Here is a 16,556-nt window from a genome sequence, read left to right as displayed (position 1 = left end):
GGTATATTTTGAATGCCACGATGAAATTTTATTATCATTATTATTATATCATTATATATTTCATGAGGATATTTACAGCAGCAGCAAAAAAAAAAAAAAAAAAAAATAATGGAGCGGTGACAGTGGTTGGCCTCAGTGAGAAGCCAGCTACTACGTACAGCTGCTCTTTAGATACTGTCATATATACTAGCTGTCTTTCATTAAAGTTATATTGTAGAATGGATGTATGCTCGAGTTTCATTTCTTGCGTCCTAAGGTATAAATATTGGATTACGTAACTTATCTATAGCCTGTGACTGACTTTGAAAATAGAGAGACTCACACTTACAAGCTACGAGGTTACTAATTGAGAAAAAGCATACGTGAACAAATGAAATTGTATTTCTGATGTTACTTGAAATGTCTCATCTAATTGAAAAAAAAAACATAGTATAAATTAAATTGCGAACAGATGAAAGGGGCGTGGCGAATCCAGAAGTAATCTATAGGGGGAGAGAGACACTGGAAGATACGAGCATGAAGGTTGTGTGAGCAAAACAGTCTTGGGACTAATGCTTTGCACGCAGATCAGCATCACTAATGTTTTTTATTTTACTAGTAAGAGTTACGTATCTACCTTATTCTTGAGCATTTTGTGGTGCCTCTTAGATCAGGACATAAGACATCATTATTTTTTATGCTCTACCAAAAATAAAACCCAATCAATCGTCCTCAGTCTGAGAAGTGGATCGAAACTAAATTCATCGCTTTAGTAAAATATATCTATTCTGCATTTTCCATAATTCTATTCGCAACTAAGACAAATTTACAGTCGGTGCGTTTAGTTTTTGGTTTATTGTCTCTCAAAGTCATCATCTTAAGATAAACCCTGGCATTAAACGAAAAAAGAATAAAATTTGTGGTGGGAAATTGGAATTACCGCAGGTAAACAGTTTACATTCTCTGACACAAACATACAAAAGAAATTATATAATCCCTATGATACTTGTATCTCTTGCTTTCCTGCTCCTATCGACCACGTCTAGGGGATATCTATAACATATAAATAACTCAAAATATGCCATTTAATTCCATAAAGCGACCGAGAGACGAACTACATCAACACACCGAAAGGAATCCGTAAAATACAGGCGGTCCCAATTCCCGGAGAAACCGAAGCTAAGCGCCCGCGAAGGGTAAAATGGCGACGCGTCCTCAGTATCCCGGCACACCGCCTCCTCCAGGAGCACCCAATACGGGCCCTCAAAGGTACCCTGGGCCTCCTCAAGGGACCCAGGGGACGCCTATGAGGTATCCGCAACAAAGTTATCCCGTAAGTATCGAGAGGAAATGCCTCACTTGACCTCCAGTGACTGACCCCCGCGAAGTCGTCGACGACGTCCTCGGGAGGGAGAGAGAGGGTCCTGAGAAGGGGTCTTTTGTTGACGTCTTTTGGGGGATTTCCGCTTCGTCCTTCTTCTCGGTGGAGGTTCGATCCTCCTGTTATTGATTTTTCGGCGGCAGAGGCTTTGATTTTTCCAGGTTTCTCAGTGGCGTGCATGGGACCTGCTTTTAGGGTAAAACATCAAAGCAGGCCACGCAGGCCAGCTACATCAGTGCAAGCCACCTTTCCGAAAAAGTATAGGCTAGTACTTGAATTCGCTGCCACAAGCATCAGTTAGGAGTTGTGGCCCATCCGGGCAGCACAACCACACCTCTACGCTCCTCTCGAAGCAAGTGTAGTATTCTCCTAAATTACGGAATAATGGCATAATTCAAGCGCTTTTTCAGGAAGTGGCCACGTTCCGAGACAGGTGGCTGCCATGTAGCCCCTCGGTCGTTTACCTTAATCTGCCCAGTTTTTCAGATTACATAATCCAAAAGTGGCTGCTGAAGATCAAGAGCCCGTGCCAGGTTCCTATCTGGTTCCTCTGTTCCTAACTCCCTAAGTGCTCACCACACAAACGCAGTTGCGGGGACACTACACTACTATTTGCGTGAGGTGGAGGGCTTTAGGTTATTCCCTATGTTTTTTCTTTACAATCAAAAAGAGTGGAAAACAGATGATAGCCTGTAGCCTACAATAACATAACCTAACCTAACCTAAAGGAGGGTAGGGTCGAGTACTGTCTGAGAAGGGTTGGACAGGTTTAAGTTTGGTAAATCTAGGCAGTAACCCCGCATGGGCTGTAAGGAACGTTCCCGCGAATACGACAGCCACTAGGGATTAGGGCATCAAATGTATTTCACCTTGTTTAGTCCTAGCCCATGGGGGTTAATTACAGTCGACCCCCTAAAAAGAACAGTAAATTCTTAATAAGCAACCTATTTACTATAGGAAACTGTATTTCCAAAGAAATACGCGACGCAGAGTTATTACATAAATTTACCTTCCGTTGCTCCCTGAAACGTGGGGTGTCTGTTCTCCAATATTGTGAGGCATAACAGTTTTTATTGGCTAATCCAAATTGTTTAACAGATTGCTTGGATCCCAGCTGAAAGTGGATGCTTAATTCTCTCAGCTAAAAGAATAATAGTGTATTAGGGTAACTTGCCTTAACAAAATGACGTACAATACCATAACACTATACCTGGATAGTAGTTTTTAATTTAAACGCTCCAAAGAATCTGTTACTAAGACAGCTACTGCCATATAATCTGTTGCACGTCATATGACTTGTAATCACATGAAGTTCAGTTTCAAAGAACTGCATTTCTAAATACAAAACTAAAATTGCACTGTGGTAGGATTTGTTGTATGACACATTAATGTTTGAACTACTTACCAGTGCTTAAAAATCCTAAATCAAGAAGTTTTCAGCATTCCTTATATGGTATTTTGGTAGTTATGTCGTGAACTGTGTGAGACATATTTAGTCTTTAAAAAATGTGCTCTACTATTTTCATATACTTCATACTTTATTGAGATGCCTCTGTAATTAATTTGTTTTAGACATCTCAGACACACTGTCGTTTATGTTACAGCAGATGAACGTACAACGACCACAGTACCCTCCTGTAGGAATGGGTGGGCCTGGCGGCACCCCAGCAGGAGGCATGCAACGTCCTCCTGGACCCGGTCCCCAGCAATATTCAGGAGGAATGGTTAGGCAGACTGTTCCATCAACTCCGGGCTCTAAGCGTCCAGCTTCTTCAGGCTCTTCCAAAGGGTGAGTGTCTTTTTCTTGGTGGTCTTTTGTTATTGACCGATCAAGGTTTTAACAACAACCTTGCTCTTTCCACATTACCACTACTTTCAGCCTGGCTTTACGTTACTTGGTTTGGGTATTTGTCCCATTATCTGTGGTCATCTTGGGTGTCCCAGCAGACACTTTGATCCGGATTGGTGGCTGTAGACCCAATGTGTGCTTGTATCCATAAACTGTGGATGCCTCAAGTAAGGAAGAGGGTGTACGGACAATAGCAAGATAGTAATTTAATAATTACAAACCAACATTCAAATTATGTTGTATGGCATGTTTTGCAGACCATGATTTGTTAGTGTCATTGAACTTACCATGAAAGTGGTCGTTGTGTTTGTGGTATCGAAACCATTATCCATTAGAGCTACTAAAAGTATTCAAGAAATTTTTAGAAATTGTCAACTTGCTCCTTTCACTTTAGATTAAATCTTGCAGGTTAGTTGTACTAGAGTCTGTTGTACTGAGGTCGTAATTGCACAACATCCTTAGGGAGATGATTCCACAGTCCAAAGGTGTGAGTAATATTAGCCATCAATAAACTAGTAATTCATATTGATAGTTGTTAACAGTGTGTTTTTACAATGTTTTATAGTCCATTCCTTTCAACAGTGGTGGTGGAGGAGGGGCAGGCGGCGGTAATCAGCCTCCAAGTTCTGGGCAAGGTGCTTCTGGTGACTATCATGGCAGCTCAAAGAAGAAGAAGAAGCTTGCCGAAAAGATACTACCACAAAAGGTGAAGCAAGGTTTTGTTTATGTGGCAAGGTTTTAAAATGGCACATTGTTCCGATACGTAATACAAACCCTCGGTCCTTTAACAATAGGAAGGTAACTAGCGGCAGCTGGGACGGTCGTAAGCTTCGAACAAGGGAGAACGGTAGTTAACGCTTGTCCGATCGTGCGCGCGACCCGCGCGCCCGAGAGGTGAAGAATCACTTTTGCTTTCGGCCGCGGGTGTGAAGGACGTGTTCGTCATCGCTCTCTGCCCGCTTCATCGTCGTATGCTTTGTTTATATTGTGTTTTCTACTAATGGTTTGGTTTGACTTGAAAATGAAACTGTAAGTACACTGTTTTCATTTTCATTACTTAATTATGAATCAACATGGAGCTATCGCCGTAGAGACGGCGATTTCCGCTCTTTTCATGAATTGAACCCTTGAATTATGTGTCTCGGTGCCGAGGGCGGGAGGGCGCACTCCGCGCCGAGTCATGTATTTTGGGCGAAAGTGTGTAATTGAAATATGTAAGTACTCTTTTTCATTATATTTTTGCCCTGTGCGTTCGTTGCCGAGAGCTTGATTGCGCTCGGCAAGAGCCTCTTATTTTGTATGAATAGAATGCAATGAAAGTGGATTCGCAATGCAGTTTTCTTTTCATTTTCATTTATTAATTGCATCAAATTTAATTTTGGATCAATTTCCGCTCTTACCCGGGAATTAATCCTTACGATTTATTGCTGTGAAAGTGGAAATAGCAAGTGCAGTATTGTTCATTTTCATATATATTTATGATAGCATCATTAATTATTATGGATCAAGTTTCCGCTCTTACCGGGAATTGATTTTTCCCTCTTTAAGTTCTATGAAGTGAATCGCAAGTGCAGTATTCTGTTCATTTTTCATATTACTTTTCACTGCTGTGCGGGGGTAGGGGAAGCGAAGGTCTGCCAGGAAGTCGTCGGAAAGCTCTCCCGCGACTCCCTTGGTATCCGATTCTTCGTCTTCTTTCCTGCCCCCCCCCGCTCAGCTTCCTCGTATTTTGTTTTTGGGGTCTTCCTTCCGTTCGGGTGGGGCATGTCTCCCCCCCCGTGCGTGAGGGAACCCCTCTTACTAATCTGTCTGTGCTACCGCAGGTGCTACAGCCGTGGGAGACGACCTTGGACAGGTATGGACCACTGCGGCTGCAGGGCGTGCCTAGCATCCACGATCTGCTGCAGAGTCTAGCGAGGTCTGGGGCGGTGACCTTGGAGTGGTCTCCACTACAACCTTCACGGCCGCTTATGCTGCTCCCCCGCTGGTCTACACTCCCCATGCTGTGTCGGTGACGCCGTCTGCCGCTTCTAGGGCCGGTCGTCCGCCGTACCGAGGAGGGGTATTGCCGCCGCCGCCTGTGTTTTCTTCGTGTTGCCTGCCCCAGACTTCCGCTGTTCCAGCAGCTCGCCCCTGGACCGGCCGCCAGTACCACGCTGGCTGCCGATGATTCTACGAGGCGATGGCTGGGCCTGCCGTACCTGTCGCTGATGTGGTTCCCGCTACTGGCTTGGCTGTCCCTTCTGTGTTTAACCGCTGCCGCTGTTCCTGCCGCTCCTGAGCTGGTTGCTGTTCCTGTCGCTCCTGGTTCCTGCGCCTGTCCATGCTGGTCCTGCCCCATGGTGTGGTCTTCCCCAGTCCCAGGTCCTTCCGGACAGGTGCAGTCGGGCCGTGGTTGCTTCGGCAATAGGCCCGACTCCGGCCTGGATGGAGGACCTGACGACTGTCCTGCGTGAGCTGACGAAGAAGAGGAAGGTGTCATCTTCGTCTGTTGCTGCACCTCTTCCCCTTCGACTTCTAAGGCCCATAAGCCGAAGAAGAAGAAGGCTGCCTCCCCCCTAAGAAGTCTCCTTCGGGAACTTCTAAGGGCCCGTCCCACCTCGGTGGGGACGGGGGGGGGGGGGTCCTTCTGCTGGTCCTCCTGCTCCTTCGGGAGCGGGGCCCGTCTCCCCTTCCGTAAGGAAGAGATAGACGGGGACCAGAGGAGTATCGGTTAGCTCTGGTACTTCCTCGCCTGGTGCTAGCGGCGATGCGCTACGCCAGGTCCCGGCTCGGCCTCTCGTTCGCGGGAGATCCCGAGTGTACGCTCTCCCTCGGGAGACCGTGCAGCCAAAGTTTCGGCGCCAGAGTTCGCTCGGCGCCAAGACCACGGCACGGAGCAGAAGGCTGGCGAGAAACCGCTCAGGTGACTCTCGCCAGGCCAGCGGCCGCTCTCGCAGCGACCAGCTGGTAAACCGGGTTTTGTTATTCCCCCTAAGAAGACTCCTTCGGGAACTTCGAAGGGCTCGTCACATTCCGGTGTGACGGGGGGGTTCTTCTTGCTGTCCTCCTGTCCTTCGGGAACGGGGCCCGCTCCCCTTCTGAGAAGAAGAAGAAGACGGGGACCAGGTGTGCTGGGCTACCGCTGGTACACCCTCAGCCTGGTCTTGGCAGCTCTGCTGCTAAGCAGGTACCGGCTCGGTTTCTCTCCGCGAGAAGTTCCGAGTGTACGATCTCCTTCGGGTGACCGTGCAGCCAAAGTTAAGACGCCTGAGTTCGCTCAGCGTCATGACCGAGGCACGGAGCAGAAGACTGTCGAGAGCCGCTCAGGGACTCTCGCCAGGCCAGCGGCCGCTCTCGCAGCGACAGCCGGTACCTCGGGTGGGGGACGTGACGGTCTCTGACCGGCCACGGGTTGAGGCTGGGAAGAGGTCCCCCAGGTCCCTCGACCGACGGTACCAGCCTCGGCTGGTACCAGCGGTTTGACGTGCCGCGAGGACGCTCACCGGTCTCACGGCGAAAGCGAGCTCTGCAGGTCACCTGACCGCCGCTCCCACAGGGACCGGGCGGATACGGTGACCAGCAGCAGCTCGTCTGACGCACGGGACCGGGGTCGACGTGCTCAGTCGAGCCGCTCGCCACAGGTGAGCGGCACGGCAGGCCTGCAGATCGATCCCCACCGCGGGTTGGTGATCGGCTGCAGCCCCCCACGTACGCTGGTCCTGCCAGCGAGCGGGGGGGGTGGGGGGGGGAGCGTCAGGTCTGTCTCTCCACTACCTTCAACTTCCTCGGGCTACACCGGGAAGAGCGAGGTAGCTAGGAGTGATCGTGAGAGGGTGCGCCGCTCACGATCCCGTCACGACGCCGCACGTGCCACGTATGGTCTTAGGACCAACCAGGACGTACGCGCAAGTGATTGGAGCGACCCGTCAGGGGGAGAGGGCGGGGGTAGCGTCAGTTCTGTCTCTCCGATACCTTCAACTTCCTCGGCATACGCCAGGAAGAGCTAGGTATATAGGAGTGATCGTGAGAGATGCGCCGCTCACGATCCGTCACGACGCCGCACGTGCCAGGTTGGTCTTAGGACCAACCAGGACGTACGCGCAAGTGATTGGAGGCAACCGTCAGGGATCTGTTGCTGGTCCTTCTTCTGAAGGAGGAGGGTCCTGGGGAGCTGCTCTTGTTGGAGGGACTGGACGGTCCTACTCCTCAAGACGCTGTAACTTCCGAGATTCAGAGTAACTTTACCCAGGTTATTGCACTGATTCGTCAGCACAAACGACCGGGGGGAAGGATCGCCGCTCCCACCAGCAGAGCCCATGTCTCTGCTCGAGTCGTTTTGGGGCCCGAGGGAACCCAAACCGACGGTGGGTATGCCGCGATCGGAGCTTACCGATTCTGTCTTGAACCAGAGTCTCTCGTCTCCGGACAAGAAGGCTCTCTCAGTTCTGGCCGGTCGATCAAGCCTTACTTCCACCTCCTCTTACTGCGACAGCGGCGTTTCTACGTGTCTTCGGACACCGTATTTAAATACTCCTTCGGTCCTCCTGAGAGGTTTCGACCTCGACGAGGACTGGAATGAGTCGGAGGACGGTATCGGCTCTCTCCTGTCAGGTGTCGATCAGCCCCACCCAGACGACGTTCACAGTGGCGGCAGACCCTTACCTACAGTGAGAGTTCGTAACCCTCCTCGGGAAAAACGTTTTCTCCTGACGATACGTTTTTCCCAGACTCTGAGAGGCCATCGCCGCAAGGCGATGCCTGGAGCTCCTACTCTTCTCCAACTGCTAGTTCCACTGGGAAGGGCGAGCGGGGTATCCCAATTCCTCCCCCATTCCCTCTCTCCTTACGGCTACGAGGGAAAGGGGAAGGATCCTACAGAGATTTCTCTGTAGGATCCCACGTTGGGGACTGCGCTACCAGGGGGGACCTTCGGGTCCTACCTGACGTAAGCCCCGGTCGTTGAGGAGGGATCCTGCCCCATTCTCGATTTCTACGGGAATCGAGAGGACCACCAGCCGATATCGTTTGACGAATTCGGTGGGGGTTTCGCAGACTGCTTAGAATTCTACTGGAATTTCTAGCGCATTCAGAGTGTTTAGAGTTTCTTACGATCTCCAAACACTTAGGCGAGACCACGGTCCAAAGTGAGCGAGACGAGAATCCCCGATATGTTACACAACGATAATCGGGAACCTCGCCTATGCTCGAATTCCTGGAATTTCTAGCATTAGGAAGAAGACTGCTGCTGAAAGAAGGACTATCTCCACAGTAGGCGACCAACCTGAATAGAGAAGAACGGACGGGAATATCCAGTTTGGCTGGAAACTTATCGTCTTAGTATTCTGTTCACCATTGAAGCTTTCCTTCGAGGAAGACTTCTCCTTCACTCTCTTTAATAGAGAACGAAGGTGGTCGATCTCCAATCCTTATTTTGTTTTGTTTTCTTGAAGGAAAGAATTTAGGATGGAGACGTTGTTCAGAATCCTACAAATATACTACGTATATTAACCTCGCGACATGATTCTGTCTAAGCAGTTGAATGGTCGGAAGGGTAGGCGCATATCCTGGTTTATTCTACGGATTGCGACTTAGACGAAAAGTATTCTATTGTACTGCAACCCGGGTTGCTGCAACCTCCCAGGAGTTTCCAGTTTCAATTTTATATACTTATGGTGTTGTCTACAACAACACCATTTTAGCTTTTATATTTACGAAATTCGTTTCGCTTAATCTAATTGCTCGAGCATATCTTTTTATGCTCGGTGGTTCTAGCCGAACGCATTCCTTCGTGGAAAGGATTACTTGGCAACTCAGGATGACGAGTCAGCGACAGCTACTGCGTATTGAATTGCCCGAGGCATTTCAGTATCAGCTGCCGCTTTGAGATAGACGGTTGTTTATGTCTCTTTCTCACCTGCTTTGATTGAATAACAACCGTATCTCTGCCCAACAATCACGGACTTAAGTCTCTGATTAACGGGGATTCTCGCATACATGAATGACCATCTACTGCTGAGAAACGCTAGTATTCATCGTCTTCGGTATTGCGAGAATTTTAAACAGAGATATCTATTCGACTCATCTTTCTGTTACCGCACGGTAACAGAATTCTGTAATAGTCTCTGCTGCATCGTATCCCGATAATGCGAATGATTTTGCGGAATCTGAGTTTGTCCTCAAAATATCTTGTATTCGGAGGTGTACAATTGTTCATTGTTCACCCCGGATTAGCAGATGTATTGGAAAGACATCGCCTACTCCCACACCTGCCAGCTCTACTTCCAAACGTTTCAGCCCATGAGAAGCAGTTCTTCAAGCGGCTCTCCCCTGTGTTTCATTACTGAAGAACGCCCCGCTTTCATTGCACAACGGACAGCAATGAAATGGCGGTTAGCGTTTTTCAGTCATTTGTAAGCACAGGTTTAGAATCTTGAGATTCCTTCTCTCGATTCAGCTGGAAGACGTAGGTTGCATTCATTGCCTACCTTCGTCTTCAACGTCACATAGTGTTGTTTCTTTTTCCTAAGCTGAGATCAACGTCTATGAGGAATTTGTTTCTTGCCATCCAGGGGGACCTCGGTCTTTTGAAGGCAATTGACTTTCGCCTTTTGAGCTTATGCATTAAGAGAATCATCGCCGCGCCGTCCGGCATCGATGACTAACAAATATTTTATTTGTTTGGTCTCTCAGCATAACTCTTTAAAGGGCGAAGGTCACGTGACTTACCCGGATGCTTGGACAACTTGCCTCTACTGATTCCGAACCAGTCAGTCGGCAGCTGTCAGAGAGTCCGAGTCAGTTACGAACTATGCTGTGGACTTAGTTCGGTTGTTCCAGAGCAATCATTACTTCGTCTTAATAGCTTGTCAGTATGAGTACTGTACATAACCAAAGTCGAGAAGAGGGATAGGTCATACGACTATTCCCTTCTTTTCGTCTTAGGTAACTGCATGACTTCTCTTGAGAAGTCAAGCACAAAGGGATGGGGATTTGTGACGCTCGATTTCGTACCGATCTTCGTAGCGAAGACTCAGAACCCTTCGGTAACTGACGATTGGTTCGAGTCCTTCACAATACCCTCCCTAATGGACGTCCACCGCCTCCGATACGAAGGCTATGCTGCTTTGTCCTGTGAAGGTGCGACTCGGAGCTGTCTGAAGAAACTCGACACCCAGGATGAGTGTGGACGCCTCTTCATCATTCTCTCGCGTTCCGCAAGAACTTCTCCGTGGCGCAGGTAATGAAGGCAGGCGCCTGGTCCAACCGGACCGCATGCACCTCCTTCTACCTTCAGGATATTGCCCACAGTTCCTTGGATCTTTTTCCTTGGGAACCGTGGTGGTTGCTCAACACGTTGTGTAGTTAACCCAGACCCTCGCAGGCTGAACAGCATCGAGTCCTGGTGTGACCGTAAGAATGGATGAGGAATGAGAGTGTGACTGGCTCCTCTTCCCATCTTTTTCTTCCCTCTACCTTTGGGTAGAGGGACACGGTCGTCACCCTGCTGGGTAAGGACGAGATGCAGGTGAGCTACTCAATAGAGCACCATCCTATCCCTTTCAGTAGGGATAGGAGTAAATATCCACCACTTCCTCCAACAAGGGGGAGGAAGTGGATGCCAAATTGAGACAAACCCATCATTTTATGATTGTCTCTTGCAAACAGGAACAAGTTCTTGCTTGCTGGTACGAAGAGATACGCTTGCCTCTCTCTTAGTACTTGGCCCAGAGGTCTGACCATTGATCCTGCGGTGCACACCCCGATCAATCGGACAGAGGTTTGGATCCCTCCCTGGCTCTTACGACCAGGGAGGCACTCCAGGGTTGGACGAACACCAGTCTGTTCACCAAAAAGACTCAGATTCCTCCCACCAAGAAGTGAGTCTTCCTATTGTTAAAGGACCGAGGGTTTGTATTACGTATCGGAACAAATGACAATTTGTCGAAAATTGCATTTTGTTCATGAAACTTACCTGCAGATTATATATATAGCTGTATTCTCCGACGTCCGACAGAATTTCAAAACTCCCGGCACACGCAGTGGGCGGCCAGGTGGTTAGTACCCATTCCCGCCGCTGGGAGGCGGATATCAGGAATCATTCCCATTTTCTATTCAGATTTTTCTCTGTCGCGGTAGTGAAAACACCTGTTTCCACTACCTCCGCCTAGGATTTTGAAACTTCATTAGCCGCTTAAGTATCCTACTTATTTTTTTGAATGATTGACTTGGATTTGTGGCTAGGCATACGCTATCATAAATTAATTAAAATTTTTTCATTGCATATGATGTCTGAATCTAGTTAGCCTAGTTTCAGATTTTGTTGTCTGCAACGGGTAAGGGGAGGCTACCGAAACCTTCGGTAGACACTCGTTTAGTATACATGTTTTCTTTGTTGAGAGATCAATGTAATTAGTGTAATGTTGACTGATTCCGAAAGAGACTGTATGATTCGTATGTACGCAAATTAGAGCGTGATAGAATCAGGAGGTCTTCCTCCACAGTACCAGTAGACTTTATTTTGCCTAACCCTGTGGTATGGCTTACGGGCCTAGAGGAAGTTCTGTGAGAAGTAATGCCCTTTCTATTATGATGGATTACATCAAGTAAGCTTGAAAAAAGTGCTCGCTCTCCAATCAGTGTTGTGAGTGTAGTGATGTTGATTTTGCCCCTAGTGTTGTGGAGGGGGCGTCAGATCGGTCCTATAACGCCTCTAGGTCTAAACCTCTGTCGGACTCCCAGGACCAGGGAGGGGGCAAGTTGAAAACCGAAGGAGGGTTACGGGAACCCCCCACCGATCTGGCGTCCCTTCGGCAGGATAAGGCTGCCAAAGATCGTGCACGTGCACGTGCACGAATCATGAAGATTGCTTCTCGTCCTCCGAGGTCGTCCTCCCCGCAAGGTTGGAGCTCTCGGAAGGACTCGCGCCCTCTAAGAAGCTTTAGAGAAGAGGACGCTTCACGTCCCTCCTCTCTCGTCAGGAGGGAACGTCAGATCCGCCCCATAACGCCTCTAGGCCTGGACCTCTGTCGGACTCCCAGGATAGGGAGAGGGCATGTCGGAAAGCCAAAGGAGGGTTACGGGGAACCCACATCGACTGGCGTCCCTTCGGCTTGACTTAATATCGATAAGCGTGACAAAGACGCAAAATGTCGCACAGGCGGCTGTCGTCTTGGTCAAGAGATTAAAAATGTCCTTAAGGCAGGACCCTCACAAGGACGCCTTTCGAGACATTCAACGCTCTATCGAGAGGAAGACTTCGTTTGCACTTCCTCCATCTAGACTGAAAGAGAGCGGGATCTGGTACGAAACAGGAGAAGAAGCAGGATTGAAAGCACCGTCTTCTTCTCAAGGAGATTCGCCAATTTGGTGGACGCTCCAAGGAGGTCTTATTTGTCATCGGCTAAGGTTTCCTCCTCCCCTCATGGCGTTATGTATACGTTATGTGACGTTCGCTTTACTACGAAACGGGATATTGTTCAAGCTCATAAGATTGACGTCCGGCAAAGCTGATTTGCATAGTCAAATAGCTCGCCAAGACGCATCTTACTCGTCCCTAAGGGACGCTCTGTCAGCGGACAGAGATGACACTGGACAGACTATCCTAGTTTTCGACAAAGGAGAAGGGCAAAGAATTCCTCATACCCAAGAACAACACAGGCGTCCTTTTAAATGCCCTTCTGCAGTGTCGATGACCGTGACAAAGACGCAAGATGTCGCACAGCCGGCTGTCGTTTTTGTCAAGAGTGGCGAACGTCCGTGAAGACTCGTCCTGATGACGATCACCGTACTTATGCTTAGGACGCTCGCGTTTCATGAGCGGCCTTTTTTTTTCTCCCCTCGCCAGGAAGCCTCTCAAGTTACTCGTGTTGACGCACGTCATTCACTATGACGCTTCCCTTGATGTTCGTCACTCGTCTATTCCGGACGCTCTTCAGACGCTCAAAGAATGGCAATCAGACGTTCGGCAAGCACCTCGCGACGATGCCTTTCGGAACGCTTGGCGTTCCTTTTTTGAGCGCGTGTCTGGATATGTTCATTTGCATTACTAAGAACGCAAAATGTTGCACAGGCGGCCACCGTCTTTGTTAGAAGGTAACGAAAGTCTTTAAGGCCGTCTTGGAGACGATAGCCGTACGTCTTCCTATAGTGCTCTCACACTTCAGGAGCAGTGTGCGGCTCTCCAGGACGCTTTTCGGGTGGCCTTTCAGAAGACGCTCGACGTCATAAACATTGATAAGCTTTTTTGGAAGACGCTCGATGTCTTACACATCTGGACGCTCGCCAGGACGCTAGCGAGGACGCTCGCCAGGACGCTAGCGAGGACGCTTTTGAAGACGCTCGGCATCCTACACGTCATGACGCTCGGTAGAGCACTTGCAGGACGTTCTTCAGAACGATAGGCGTCCTACGCATCAAGACGTTCGGCAGGATTCCTGCAGAACGCTCTTCAAGAGAGCGTCGTCGAAGTAGGAAGGAGTTTGGTCTCGTCAAGATGGTCTACTTCTCTTTCTACGAAGGGAGCGTTCAAGAGAATCCATCACTTGAATGAATTCCAGGAAAACTGTAAGCAGATTTCGGTGTCATAAAACGCCTCGTCTGCTTTCGGGATTGCGCTGCCGAAGGGGAACATTAAGGTCATTCCTGTCGTAAGCCCAGTCTCTAATCAGGAATCCTGCCCCTTCCTCGATTTCTGCGGGAATCGGGAAGGCTATATGCTCGAATTCCTGGATTACTTTCCGTCATGCAATTGGGTTAGTTCTCATTGACAAAGTTCTTATAACATTTTATCGCATAAGCGGATAAGTAACAAAATTTCGAAAGAGCTCTCATTCATTAGTCAGAGGCTCATCCAGGAAAAAGACTTATAGACTACGTCCATGAAGTCTTATGTCAAATATCATAAGAAGCTTGAACTTTCCTTTTCGATCTTCGGTTCTCACTTGAGGATTTCCATTTGAATAATATTATTCCTTTTCTTGGCAAAGAGAATGAAGACAGTCGATTTCCATTCTCTCTCTCTTCCTCGTCGAGGAAAGAATGTAGTAGAGAATTAGATGTTCAAGTGACTGCACAATACTTAGGTGATTTTATCTTCGCGTCATATTACTAATGTAACAAAGTTCAAGTCATATACGCATATCGTGGTTACCTCTACAGATGGCAACCGAAAGGACTGTTATTTTAAGTGTATTTAATCGGTCCTTCCTGCAAACTTCCAGGAGTTTCCGGTGTAAGGACAATGCTTGAAGGTATTGTTACAACAACACCAACTCAGCTTCTGCATGTAGCGAATTATGTTTCGCTTAATCATGCCTGCTTGAGAATTTTCTTATGATCGATAATAGTAACGAACCTATTCCTTCGTAGAAGAGAGTAGCTGGTAACTCAGGCAGAAATAAGTGCGAAACGAGAGGTTGCTGTCATTGTGGATGACGCAGTATATTTAATCGGTACTCCCGGCAACTTTCCAGGAGTTTCCGATTTAACATTTAGGTTAATTTAAGCGTAATGTTACGACAACACAAAATCAGCTTCTGTATTAGCGAATTCTGTTTCGCTTAGATATGCCAACTTGAGAGTTTCTGTTCAAATAATGGAAAATCTATTCCTTAGATGAATAGAATAGCTGGCAACTCGGCATAAGACTGCGAGAAGGTGAACATAAGCTGCTGCCTGTAACTGTCACAGTGTCTCACACTGTCACCAACTCAGTGTTAGGTAGCTCGTTGTACTGCTCAGTCGGTTACGTCTCTCTCTCCCGCGGGATTGATTTACGAACCGTATCTCTGCCCTACAATCATGACTTTTTGCCTCGGGTTGAGGGGATTTCTGGTAATCATGAATAAACGACTTCCTTTTGCTAAGAAATTTTCAACAGAGATATCTCTTAGACATGTTCGGCGCTGCTTACCGCACTGTAACAGAATTCTGTACGAGTCTACCGCAGCATAGCACTATAATAATGCTCTCCTCTTATGCAAAGCGCAGCCTTATTATGGTAAGGAAGCATGCTTAGTGATGGGAATGGATGAGTCCTGCTGGGTGGACCATTTCCTCGCTGGAGAAGCTTGTTTCCCTGAATAGACTGCAATTCAGACCTCTACAGTTTTTTCCTACAGGAGAACTGAAATAACATCAAAGATCTAGAGATAATTCTAAACGTCTCTCAATGGGTTAAGGATCACCTCAGGTGATACTGAGAGGGAGCCAGGCATCCGGACAGAGGTCCTGGCACATAATACTAAAAGAATTGGAAGCAATTTGGTTGGCTCTCCAGTTCCTCGAAGAGTGAGGTTTTGGTCGAGTGGTCCAAATCATCTCAGATAATTCCGCAGCTCTCTCATATCCCAAGAAAAGAGAGATGGTTATCGGCATAGGCACGGAACGTAACGATCCGTTATGAGGTTCGTTACACGATTGCAACGTTCCGTGCGGATCTTCTCGATCGACGGCAGCAACTACTGACGTTTGACTTTTGAGTAATCCTCGCTTAGAGTATGTCGAGAGTTGTGGAGACTTTGGGGGTGGGGACGTCCTTTCGTAGATTTTGCAATATTGAAGACGAAGAAGCTTCCTCTACGTTGCGCCCTTATTCTCGATCCGAGAGCGGTAGCAATAGACGCCATCCTATAGTATGGAATGGGGATAGTTGGTTAGCCCTTTTCCCCTATTCAAAAGCTTAGGAAATGTAATAAGATAATCGCTGGCGTCAGAGGGATGTAGAAAGACGCTGATCGCCCCATGTTGGCCTTCGAGAGGCTGGATTCACAGAGGTCACGTCCTTCAGAGAGCACTTTCCAAGGACCCTTCCCGAGAGAATCGGTCTACTCTAACAGCCTCACTTCGAGAGGTACCTAAAATCTCTCCGCTCTGAGTCTGAATGCGTTCAGACTGTCAAGAAGCGAGAGGATCTTCAAGATTAATTGCAAGTCTCATTGCCAAAGCAAAGCAGTGCTGCATATTTGCAGTGTACCAATCGGAGTGGGCCGTTTCTGGACATAGGGCAGGAAGGAATGACTGTTCCTCTACCTCTGACCTCTGTGAATGACTTTACCGCCTTCCCATTCCGTCTGAAGTATGGGATAGGCTAACAGTCCCAACGATTGTAGAATACGGAAATGTTGTTGACGGCCTCTAGGCTCAGAGATTCGGATCTGTCAAACAACAAAGCCCTTCACGATCTTTGAGGTCTGCGGAAATCTTGATGGAACTTAGACGTAGTCTGAAGTTCTTGATGTCAAAGCATTTCGAACCTCTCCTTTCTGTAAACTTAATACACGTGACGCAGAAAGGCTAATTTTTCTAACCACTCTAGCTACGGCAATGAGGGTTAGTGAGGTTTTAGCCATCATCAGAGGTTTTGGC

The 16,556-nt window shown here is 48.0% G+C and overlaps 1 protein-coding gene across 2 annotated transcripts in view; it reads left to right on the top strand.

Moving 5' to 3' along the window:
• Nucleotides 1-1,151: 1,151 nt before the first annotated feature.
• LOC135214289 (brahma-associated protein of 60 kDa-like) overlaps nt 1,152-16,556 on the top strand; it is a 28,588-nt gene continuing 13,183 nt past the window's right edge. The window contains exons 1-3 of one of the 2 annotated variants that reach the window (XM_064248419.1): nt 1,152-1,312; nt 2,968-3,149; nt 3,792-3,915. In XM_064248419.1, coding sequence (XP_064104489.1) covers nt 1,181-1,312; nt 2,968-3,149; nt 3,792-3,915 — 438 coding nt within the window. In that variant the 5' untranslated portion in view covers nt 1,152-1,180. Of the gene's footprint in view, nt 1,313-2,964; nt 3,150-3,791; nt 3,916-16,556 lie in introns of both variants that reach the window. The other variant, XM_064248418.1, reaches the window with a different exon arrangement.

This window comes from Macrobrachium nipponense, chromosome 45, assembly GCF_015104395.2.
Source record: "Macrobrachium nipponense isolate FS-2020 chromosome 45, ASM1510439v2, whole genome shotgun sequence".
In the NCBI taxonomy this organism is placed as follows: domain Eukaryota; kingdom Metazoa; phylum Arthropoda; class Malacostraca; order Decapoda; family Palaemonidae; genus Macrobrachium; species Macrobrachium nipponense.
The sequence above is the reverse complement of the archived record's forward strand: the minus strand, read 5'-3'. Positions and strand labels throughout refer to the sequence as shown.